The sequence below is a fragment of the Sphaerodactylus townsendi genome, linkage group LG10 (genome assembly GCF_021028975.2).
Source record: "Sphaerodactylus townsendi isolate TG3544 linkage group LG10, MPM_Stown_v2.3, whole genome shotgun sequence".
In the NCBI taxonomy this organism is placed as follows: Eukaryota; Metazoa; Chordata; class Lepidosauria; order Squamata; family Sphaerodactylidae; genus Sphaerodactylus; species Sphaerodactylus townsendi.
In genome coordinates, this window is record NC_059434.1 from 23661566 (window position 1) to 23673796 (window position 12231).

Below are 12231 nucleotides of genomic sequence, written 5' to 3' on the forward strand. Positions count from 1 at the left end.
TTGACAACTCCTGAGTCCTCTGAAATGCATGGATAATTTGAGAAGTGTTGGGAGTTTCAGGACTATCTTTGCACTGAGATTTAGAGGCGCTGGGAATCAGCAAGGAATTTCTCTCGTTCCAAATGCTTTCAAAGCTTAGTGCAGAGTCAGAGACAAGATCGTATCTCTTCTTTGTGCACGCTGGAAGACCTGGGGAAGGGTAGTTTGTCCTTGCAAGGCAGCACCAAGTGAGAAGATGCTCTCTTTCGCTGTATTCTCTGCCTTGGATAGAAAACTTGGGGAAGGGTCAAGTATCAGTGGCCACTATGATCAAAAATATGGTTGTCACTGGCAACCGCTTTTATGGACCCCTGATTAAGGTCTCTACATGAAGGGAGAATGTGTGCTTGGATGGTACAAGAATATGGGAGCAGTGAGGAATGAATGTGCTTCCTGAAAACTGCAAAAGCTGGATTGACAACAGTGCAGGAGTATGCATAATATAGCACTAACTAAAGTATATAAGATGCACACAGAAGCTAGTTGCTGCTTTCATAACTGATGCTTGGAACAACTTTTTTCTATAAGCCCCCCTTCATTTAATTTCATAGTGCCACCAGGATCAGCATTCAGCTATAGGATGGATTGCCTATAGTTGGCAATCCATATTTTGTACAGTTTAACATTCTGTTTTATTTTCAAACCGGTTTCTGCCTCCCCCATCATGGGAAGGATTTTTCCCTTTGTCGTAAGTCAGATGTATTTTATATTTCTGCAGTTCAGATTTAAAGATCAATATTAGCTGAAGTTCCATGGGATTGAGTTGTCTTCCTGTTCCGTGACTTACTACAAGAGGCTTGTAGATGATTTTTTTTGCAGAAGTTTGTACTTGTCCGAATTACATTGTAAACTGATCTGCTAGAGCTTTTTATCACAGCCTTCTTCCAAGAAATTCACATAAGGATTCATGTTTCAAAAGTAATCTCGAATGGTATTGATTTTCCCACGGCCACCTCAGTCTTTTCATAACCGATGCCTGTGTACATTAGGGCATTAGTATTCTAGATACATGCCAGCTTTAGAAGTCCATGCTGCAGTCATACACATACACATGAAGTTACCTTATATTGAATCGGTCCATCAGGCCATCATGTCTACTTAGAATGAGAGTGGCTCTCCAGGTGCTCAGGTTGAGGTCTTTCATGCCACTTGCTACATGGTTGTTTTCAGTTGGAGAAGCTGGAGATTGAAGCTGGAACCTTCTGCATGCAAAGCAGATGCTGTACATCCACAAATGATGGCTGGTACAGCTTTACATCAACTTTATCTGGCGATAAGATTGCAACTTGTTTCATGATTCCGTTCCATGATTCCATTCATGATTTTTGCAACAATCAAAGTTAGAAGTAGTGTGCTAACCTTTACAGTGGAGGGTCCCTGGGAGAGCATTGCACCAATACACCATTATAGTGTGTGTGTAATTATGAGGTTAGCAATCCTGGTCTTCAGTGTCCTGGAAGATAACATACAGTAATACCTGGGCATTTTTTTCTAGTTCATAGGAGGTGAGCAATGACCATATACCCTTGAGTTAGGCTGTGTTCTGCTTGTCCTGATTTTAAAGGGCTGGACACACAATACGAGTAAAGCATAACAAAGTCCTGTTTGACCCAAACGGAGAAACAAATTGTTCCTACTCATAGAAGGCAGTTTTGGGTCCGGGTGACGATGTATTTTTTTCATTGCTAGAATGATCAACCACAGTGTGGTAGAAAGTGTGGATGTTTGTTATTCCTTCTCATTTTATTCAGAGAGATTTTATTTTGACTAGTGTGGGATAGCTGTTGAGTGTTGCACCGAGCTCTGGGAGATACAGGTTTGAATCCCACGCTGCCATAGAAACTTGGTGGGTGACTTTGGGTCACTCACATACGCTCAGCCTAAGTTATCTCATAGGTTGTTGTGAGGATAAAATGGAGGAGAGGAGAGCTATGTAAGCTGCTTTGGGTCCACGTTGAGAAAGGCTGGGGTATAAATGAAGCAAATGAACGACTGTGCTAATTCAGGTACTTTTATTCTGAAGGTGCAGCAGGGCAGAACTGGAAATATGGAGAAAGAAATATTACTGCAACCCACCAAAGCTGAGTTCACTTCTCCTCCACCGTTATTCAAAACAGGAATCCCTTCTAACAGGTCAGTCGGGCAGTCTTGTTTCCAAGCTCTTTTGTTAAGCTGAAGAGGAAAAAATGTCATACTCTTCGAAAAACATGCATACATATGGATAATTAAAAGTAGTATAAATTAGCAAAAATCAGGAAAACTGGAAATGTTTTGGCATAAGCAATGGTAGGAGAGTGAACATCTCAGTTCCTGGTTTTATGTATCTCTGCTTGATAAGACGGAAGTAGATATGGAAGGCTGAGGGTAGTTGCGATGGTGCTGTTGATATTATTAGGGTTTGGAAGCCATTTAGAGTTTTGTGATCCTGAATTCTTCTAGTGTTTTCTGTACTGACTTGTCAATAAATAAATAAAAGTTTGCAGTTTCGTATCTGAGGACAGATTAGCAGCAGAGGTCTTTAAATCCTGTTTATTCTTTGTTCGAACGAGGTTCTTGCCGAAATTGGAATAACCTGTTCAGGTGAAGCCTGTCTCCATAGCTCTCCTTGCATTCAGAATGACTTCATTTTAAATGTCAAAAGACAGTTTCCCTTTCTTTTCCTCTGTGTGATACTTCACAGAGTTGTAAAAGGAATTACCTAGTGAGATGCGTACATCCCTGAATGTTTGAAGAATTCTACTTAGGCTGATTCCGCATGGGCCAAAACAGCAGTGTGAAAACGGTGTGAAAATGGTGTAAAAGGGTTTAAAACAGTGTGAAAGGGTTTATACTGTTTTCACATCATTTTCACACCACTGTTTCTTGGCCCATGCGGAATCAGCCTTAGTTTTTCATTTCTGTAAGCCATTTTAACAGCCTAATCCAGATTGGGTGGGGGCAGGTAGAATGGGCTGTGGGCGCTTTGTGGGCCTACACCAATGTGTTTGCCCACCCCACCAGTGTAAGTGGCACCTACACTGGCCAGGAGGGCAAACAGGGTGACGGGTGGGTTCTGCAGAGCTCCATGCTATCCAGCCCAAAAGAGACTTCTGCCCCCAGAGCTGTATTGGTGTAAAAGGGGATACCAATGTGGCTGGGGGCAAGCTAGAGGTGTCCCCAGAGATGGAGCCAACAGTAGTTGGCTTCTACTGGGCTTTTGGCCCTGGAACGCCCACAGTACAGGTCTCTAACTTACACCACGAAAACATATGGTGTAAGTCATTTTTTCTGGGCGGCAGCAGAGTTTTTTCCCCCTGTGTGCTGCACTGCCTGAACCTCCATTGGAGACAGCACGGCCCCTCCCCAGCTGCTGTGGAGCTCTCCACCATCTGGATTGGGCTGTGAAATATTGTAGTATCTCTCACGTCAAGTATTTTCTTGCAACATTAACCAAATGTCAGTGTTGGTGCATGTTCTCTTTGACAAATATGTATCAGAAACCAGCTGGACTTGATCTTTTGTGAAGGAAGATTATTTTATTATTGGTTTGATGTCTTCAGTTTTGTGTCTTCCTCTTGTATTTTTGTAACCTACTTCTCTTGGGATTTTTGATTTTGCTGGCCTTCAAGTCACGCAGCCCAGTCCTTTGCGTGCTTAGTCAGATATAAGCTGTTGAGTTCAGAGGAATTTTCTCCCAAACTAGTATGCATAGGGTTGCAGCCTAGGTTTTACTGATCTTGAACATGAAGTCACCTTCTATATGTTTTGTGTTGTCATAGAAATTGTTGACCGCTATTCTGCATGCATCATCAACTTCTTTCCAGTTGGCAACCCTGGAAAAAATAGAGTAGGTTAGAAACTAGGGAATCATTGAAGAAATAGAAAGTCATGTAGCTGAAAGAGCACCATTGTGAGTGGAAGTAGAGTGAACTGCCATAGGCTCATTCCACACATACAGAATAATGCACTTTCAAACTGCTTTCAATGCTCTTTGAAGCTGTGCGGAATGGCAAAATCCACTTGCAAACAGTTGTGAAAGTGGTTTGAAAACGCATTATTTTGCATGTGTGGAAGGGGCCATAGTGTGGTAAATTTTTAGTTTCTTCCATCTTCCCAGGAGAGTCTTTAGAGGTGAAAGCACTAAACTTTTGTTCTATGTTTTCTGCATTTACGACCATTAGGTGGCTAATTTGAAATATACTGTTTTGTGTACGTTGGAAAAACTTGTTTCTAGAGGTCAACAATTTTCAATAAAGTTCTGAAAACAAAATATACATTGCTGAAACCAAGCACTGTGAGATGATTGGCTTTGGGGTATTGGTAATGCATATTTGTTTAATGTACTTACAGAAGCACAGCAGTAGTGTAATGTAACCTTTATACTACATGTTGCTTCCTTCTTTGGATATGATGAATATTCAAAAGTTGTAGCTATTTTTACGGAGTATGGAGACAACTTTGTCAATATAGTTTTATGAATGATACCTTTTTTGATAGATCCTTAGAAACTTATTTCTTGTTCTTCATCAACAAAATCCAGGAAATTTAAGATAGCTGGGCTGTAAATATGAAATTGGTTTTAAATTTGATTAGTAAAGGAGTCTGTATATTCTGACACTTGCATATATATACGTTAATAGCTGTAGCCTCATTTGAACACATAGTGAAATATTTATATGATCAGAAAAAACATTTTAAAGTATATTTTAAAGAAATATTTGATAAGCTAAATTGATGGGATATCAGTTAAGTTACTATTGTATGGTTTTGGTATTATGCTTTTATAACAAGGTTTTATGTTTTTATGGTTGATTTGTTTTAATAAATTGTCTTAGTATTTATATATTGGTAAGGTTTGTATGTATAGCTTTGGTCTATGTGTAATTTTGGTCTCCCTGACATAATTTTAAATTTGTTTTGTTTTTTGAATTGGTCGTGGACTGTAAAAATAAAAATATATATGAACTCATAGTGCCAGTTTGTGCTGGACAATGGGGGGAGGGGAGATGATAAAAGGTGCAGGAAAGAGAGAATCTCTGAAAACAAGATACGATAGAAACATAAAAAAGAGAGACCTGGAAAATTTATCTTGCCAGAAACAGCGCCTCATCTCAATCTCAGACAAGCACTGCCAGAAAAGTCAGTTCAGGCATCGGGAAGTGGCAGGAACGATATGGGCGGGCTGAATCGCCTGAACTAAGGTAAGAAATATTTAAAAGGATGTGATCCTTTCCTTATTTTGATGCCAGTTTTGTCATTGGTGAGATAATATTCCACAGGTATTTGTTGAAAATGTGGCCTTGGCAAGTCTGTTGTATGGCACTCTTAACTTCAATTTGTGCCCCCAAGATGCAGCACATCCCTCCACCCCCACCCACAAATGTCACCGTTGTAACGACAGCTGATTGTCACAGCCACGCAAAATGCACCGTTCTGAATGTGGGTGTATTACTTTGTATACAGTTGGATTTTAGAGTAGGGTAACTGGCTTGGAAAAATTGGCCTGGCCGTTTTCACATTCTCATCCACAATATATATTTATCTGCATAATTCTTCCTCCCTCTTTCTCCTATGATGGAATCATCTTTGAACAGGAGCATTTGAAACGCACTGAAATTTCACAGTGGAATAGCAGACTAGTTTGTAAAATTAACTTCAGTTATTGAACAATTGCTTTGTGAAAATACAAAGCAAAGATTCCAGGCAGAGCCTTCCTCTCAAACTTCTGCTAGCCTTATTAACTTTTATAGGGATGCAACCCCTCTTCCACTTACATCAGTTATTGACTAGAAAGGCCAGCTTGGCTGTGTCCTTTTGGGTAGAGGGGCAGTGCAAGAGTATCTGTCATTCCTTTCACCGTGTCCTGGCAGGGGAAACAACAGTTATGTTGAAACGTTTTGAAATAAAGTTTGGCATTCTGTTTATTTGACATGGCAGCGCAGTCATGTCGTAGACCTGACCATGAATTCTGAGGCGATTTTAAAATTTAGTTGAATGACGACTCAAATAGTAGAACAGAGATGGGCCTCAGAGAAGAGATTGTGCATATCTATTTTCTAAGTTTGTAGCCCAACCTACCCCATAATTTTAAAATCATGAAAATGTACACAATCTCATTTTGCAAAGAAAGTCAGGGCTGTGTGGTAGTTAGAGTTTAGATTGGAATCTGGGAGACTCAAGAATCCAGTCCCTATTCTTCCATGGAAGCTCAGGCCAGTCACACACCATCAGCTTAACCTACCTAGCAGGGTTGTTGTAATGATACAATGTAAGAGAGAGGACAGTGATGTAAGCCACTTTGGGTCCTCATTCGGAAAATAGGTTGGTTATTAATGTAGTATATAAATAAATAATGGTGGGATACAGGGACAGCTTTAGAATGACAAGAGGTAAAGAAGCAGAATTTTACTTGTACCTTTTGCAGCCCAGCAGAAATGACTTGTGCCAATGTCTTGTGCCTAATACGCCATGTTTTGCAGAATAGTTCACATCCGATCTAGTCACAATAGAGATTGGATGGAAAAGAAAATAAACAAGTGTCATGCCTATGGAAGAGCTGGGTTTTCAGAAAAAAAACACGTCATTTGTTTGTAACAAATTTTAGGCAATTGCAGAAATGTACGTATTTGCTAAAATATCTGTATATTGCTTTTCAAGACATTTTCAAAATAGCTAACAAATTCAAAATTGTGTAAAATGAAATTAGAAACAACAGCAGTCACCAAAGATCAGATCCCAGCAGATTTAAAAACTAGATAAATTCTGACAGGAATCAGCCACTGCCCAGCAAACAGTGAACAGCAAAGAAAATAAACAGATTTGTCCTGGGAGGGAATTTCATAACATTATGGCACTACCAAAAATGGCAGTTTTCTGCATCTCCAATAGTGAAAGAACATGTCTAATGGGTTCCATGTGCTGATGTATGTATGGCAGTAGAGCCAGTGTGTTGTAGTGGTTAAGAGTAGCTGGCTCTAATGTGGAGAACCAGGTTTGGTTCTTTGCACCCACACACAAAGCCTGCTCAGAGTCTTTGAGCCAATCACAGTTCTCTTGGAACTCTGTCAGCACCACCTACCCCACGAGGTGTCTGTTGAGGGGAGAGGAAATGAATGCAATTGTAAACTGCTTTGAGATTCCTTAAGATAGAGAAAAAGCAGGATATAAAAATCTTCTCGCTCTTCCTTCATGCAGACAGGACACAAATTGTTAAAGACTTTGATGGTTGACCCCAGTTCATTGAATTTGGCGTAGTGGCCTTGTGTCAGTCATTAGTGGATTCCGCACAGGGCAAATATAACAGCTGTAGAGCCCAATAGACCCCGGGGGGGGGGGGGGGGCTTTGCACAGGTCCCATCCCCAAAATGAGTTTGTCCCGTTTTATTTCCCTCAACTCAGGATTTTTGAAAATCGCTAAACCAGCAATCCTTTTGCAAAATGCCGGGATGTTGCCCATTGCATGCATGTATCATCTAAAACAAATAAATATTAATTTTTATGGCCTGTTGCCATTATATATTTTCTCCTCCAGGGAGAGAATAATATAATAAACCTCAGTCTGTACCCATAAAGATCCCAAGACTTGTGGAGTATTCTGCTCAAAGGGTTCTACTTTCATTTTTATTGCTTTTCCCTTCCTCCTCACACTTAGCTCCTTGTGCAGATCTGTTCTGCTCCAAACAATCTTCTATTCATTGAACTTTTTAAAATTTAGCATTTATAAGGTAAGGGATTGATTCTGTGTACATAGATGTACAAAGAAACAATGGGATTAAGGTCTTTTTTTTGTAAATCTGTATGCTTATTTTATAACATTCTTGCCATGAAGAAGAGGCATGTTGTCTCTGCTGACACAGATTCATTGTTTTGAGAACTGCAAAACTAAGCATATGTGATCATTTCTAGATGGAAAAACTTCCCCAAATAATCTTACATAAACCTCTGGACATTGTGAAAACATTAATGGAATTCATTTACCAAAATTTTTAAAAATTGAATGAATATACAACCTCATGCTACATTATTAAAAACTTATCCTTACTTTATAATAACCTTTGGACTATCATGTATCTTAAATGGAAAACTAAACTATGTTTCCTCACAAAGCATTTAATTTTTAAAAAGCTGATTTAATATTTGCAAATTTTATTTTAGTTTAAGAAAATATATTGATCTTTATCAGCTCTGCTTTGAAGCCTTTGTTCTTTGTTAAGTGTTGGTCCACATTTTTCATGCATTCAAAGTGAATTTGTACAACATCAGTAGTGCTTGGTCTCTAGAGGCTTACCTCATCTCTAGTCTATCTTCTAAATACTTCTTGCTTTTATTTTATTTTGCCTGTTCTACAGAGTAGCATTTCCATCAGGGAACATTTGTGAAGATGGCGCTTTGTCTGACACATTTAGCTTGCCTGCCAAATTTTCATTGAAAAGTGTTCTTAAAGGGTTAGAAGCTGTTCTTCATTTCCATTAGTTGCTTATGAATTTTGACTTCTTTGTTTCAAATGTGGCATTTGTGTATCTGTATTTCACGCATATTGTAGTTCATGTTACAATCCTAACGTTGTAATTGTATGCTATTGTTGCCAAAGTATTTTCTTTTCTTTTTATGGCTACAACTTTTATACAGGGACTTAAAAAAAAATTTGATGGCAACTAGGATCTTCCCTTTCCCAATCATTATATTGAAAGTGGTTTGTCAAATACCCCCCATGTATCAGAGTGTCATATGTGAAATCATTTACTGTTTCCTTACCCATGATAAATGTATATTACCTCATTCTACCCCCTGGTCCCTGCCCTGACAATCTAAATTCTGGGAGGTAAACATAATTCTTGTGAGAGAGCACTAGCATACTGGCTTTGTCAGATTTGGAGAAAATACTTCAGTTCATTTGACTTATTTTCTTTGAGTGCAGTCCAATCCTATTTAAATTCATAGGAGTTCTGCCGTTTACTTCGGTTGGATGTGAACTGTGACCTTTTATAAAGAAATCACCTAACAAAGAAGGTTAGGGTCTTGCTTCCCTTACCTATGTCCCCCAAGGTGTATGTTGGAGCATATTTGGACAGCTTCCTATGTTGATTCATTCAAAGGATTTATTATTGAGGCAGAGCTCCCGACTCAAGAATTGATGTTGCCAATTCTTTGCCTTGTCGTCACAGGAAAGACTGTCTTCTGAGAATATGCTTTTTTGCTGCAGCTAGACTTTAGAATAGGCAGCAACTGGAGGCCCCAGGGCTGAATATGTTTGTTGAACAAAAATTGTTGTCTGCCTGGATTCAGGAGAGGCATTAGGAGCTGTAAATAAGACTTTCTGGCAGCCTTCTTTGTGGGTCGTGGGGCCTTCTTTCACCCATTTACATTTCCTCTTCCAAATTCCCTATTATAGCTATTGAACGACTGGTGTGCTTGCAATGTGAACACTGCACATTGTAGAACTGAATCAAAAATTTCATCAGTATCTTATCTTTGGCTTGTTTAATCTTGTAATTTCAGCTCAAGCAGGCATTTAGAATGTCAGTATGTTTCTGTTCAGTGAAAATGATATGCTAGTGTTGAATAGATCATTTTAATTGCTTTTTAAAAGCATATTGCTAGCATCTTGGGACACTCATATTTTATGCCTAAAACGGAAGTGTAGGGTTTTTTAAAAAGTTATTATTGCATTATTTGTTACATAAAAATAGATATAATATAATATATTTTTCTTTATAAGTGAAAAAACAAGCAAACCACAAGTTTACTCATTCTGTCCATATTGAATATCTTTTAGAAACTTATATTGGTTGCTCATGCTTTGCTGCAATGCATTTATCTAAATCTTCATTATGATGGCTTTGCTGTTTCATATGTTAAAAATGCCAGTGTAACAGTGGTTATGTCCATGTTTCCTTTTCCAGAAGACTGTCTGGTACAATAGATGTGATTGGACAGACCATCACTATCAGCCGAGTAGAAGGAAGGAGGCGTGCCAATGAAAACAGCAACATACAGGTTTCATGTTTCCCATTTAAACAGATATTTGTACAAGAGGGCTTAGCTCCAGCTTAAAGGATGATAAAGATAAAGGGTCATGAGGTGACATCACAGCACAACATTTACTAGGCAGACTATCTTTACAGGGTGGTTTGCCATTGCCTTCCCCAGCTATCTACACTTCACCTCCAGTAAACTGAGTACTCATTTTGCTGTCCTCGGAAGGGTGGAAAGCTGAGTCAACCTTGAGCCTGCTAAAGAATGATAACCTCTATATAATATTCTCATTGTATACTAAAAGAAAAACAACTAGAATCTAACAGTGGTTGTACTCAAGTACCTGTAACAAAATTTTGAGGATTGGTTTTTAAGTTGCCCAACGTCGCCTGAACAGGTGAGAACCATCCAAGGTTTTGCAACAATCTTTAGGCAAGCTGAACAGCAATCTCCACCCCAACCTTCCCAGACTTCTTCAGGGCTCTGAGAGCAGGGGTGCTGAAAACAGTTCTTACAGGTATACTCTTACTATAAAGAATGGCTGGACAGGAGGGGGAATTTTCATTCTTTTCCAGGCATCCTCTGGGCTCTGATATAATGTCTGCTGGGGATAGCATGTCCCCACGTAGGCAGGCTTTCAGAGCTACGAGAATGGGTGACAAGGGATAATGCAGTCTCCCCGTGACAATGATCTTCAGGAATGTGAGAGCTTCAGGCCATATCTGGTCAGTGAAGGAAGGTTGGAGAAGAAAACTCAAGGATGTTCCTTCTGCCTCAAGCTTTTCACAATAAGCACCATCTGTTAATATGCAAACACGATATATAATGGACTACCCTGCCCACCTCCACTTTTGGTTCCTGCTCTTGCTTTGCTCCCGGTTTACTCATCATCTGCTGTGTCCCATACTACTGGAACTGCTGGCTTCAAGAGGGAAGGTGCTCTTTGTAGGACTGGGCCCTTTAAGACAGCTCTGCAATTAACACCTTGGCTTCACAACTTGCTGCAACTATAAAGCAGGTCTGTCCCCCGTACAGCCACCTGCCTGGTTTGCAAATGTGAGAGAGTATAGAACCCGTGCAAAGAAACTTGTATTCCTGTCTATTGCTTATATTTTTCATGGAGAAAGTTGTTCTCCTGTTTTTGTAAGAAAGAAGTGTATATGTATTTAGATTTCAAAAAGCCTCTTCAAGAAGAAGTAACGATGGGTAGTAATATGTGTATTTCCCCCCTTCTTTAAAGGGCACCTGTAACATTTGGTTTTTATTTTGTAGGTTCTCTCTGAACGCTCCAGCTCTGACGTGGATAGCAATTTTTCCAAGCCCCCTCCCTTTTTTCCTCCAGGAGCTCCTCCCACTCATCTTCCACCACCTCCTTTCCTTCCACCACCTCCATCTGTCAGTACCGCCCCCCCTTTGATTCCCCCACCAGGTAAAAAAGGAAGAAAATTCCAGTGTTAATGTTTCACTATCTTTTTTCCTTGCATGAAATTGAAGTTGTGGTGTGCCTGTTACATTCTTTTTAAAGTTTATTATTAATAGCTATGATCAGGGTTAGTTGCTTGATTGGCACAGATTTTTCAGTTTGCCTTCGAATATTCCACCTTATTATGTCCGCTGCTCATAAAGAAGGTGCTCCTCTTTCGGCAGTGACTTTCTGAGTGCTTTTATTTTGTGTATTTTCTTGTCAGCTGCCTTTTTTGATTTGTTGTCCCATTCCCTTTGTTTTGCTGAGATTGCATTTGGCTGTAACTTGCATTGATGTAGGGACTGGCTATTTGGAGCTTGCAGGCAGAATCAAGCCGTACGAAGGCTGTTAGTGGGGTAGAAGGTGATGCTAGTCTTACTTTCATCACCTTTGGAAAAAATTGGAATATGTGCAGTTTATACTAACTGCCTGTAAGCTTGAAATGTAGTATGTATCATTTAACTGACACAATTGTATATTTTAAACAGAAACATAATTGTTTAGCCAGCATGGTTTAGTGGTTAAGAGAAGTGGATTCTAATCTGAAGAACCGGGTTTGATTCCGCACTCCTCCACCTGAGTGGCGGAGGCTTATCTGCTGAACTAGATGCATTTCCTAATTCCTACATTCCTGCTGGGTGACCTTGGGCTAGTCACAGTTCTTCAGAACTCTCTCAGCCCCACCTACCTCACAAGGTGTCTGTTGTAGGGAGAGGAAGGGAAATGAGCTTGTAAGCCACCTTGAGTCTCCTTACATGAGAGAAAGGTGTGGT

At 39.7% G+C, this 12231-nt stretch overlaps 1 protein-coding gene across 11 annotated transcripts in view; it reads left to right on the plus strand.

Moving 5' to 3' along the window:
- FIP1L1 (factor interacting with PAPOLA and CPSF1) overlaps positions 1-12231 on the plus strand; it is a 43125-nt gene that overhangs the window by 9932 nt on the left and 20962 nt on the right. For 9 of the 11 annotated variants that reach the window (XM_048510172.1, XM_048510163.1, XM_048510166.1 and 6 more), the window contains 4 exons: positions 2063-2172; positions 5115-5219; positions 9921-10014; positions 11266-11422. In XM_048510172.1, the coding sequence (XP_048366129.1) occupies positions 2063-2172; positions 5115-5219; positions 9921-10014; positions 11266-11422 (466 nt within the window). The remainder of the gene's footprint in view (positions 1-2062; positions 2173-5114; positions 5220-9920; positions 10015-11265; positions 11423-12231) is intronic. The other 2 variants (XM_048510162.1, XM_048510169.1) reach the window with 1 other exon arrangement.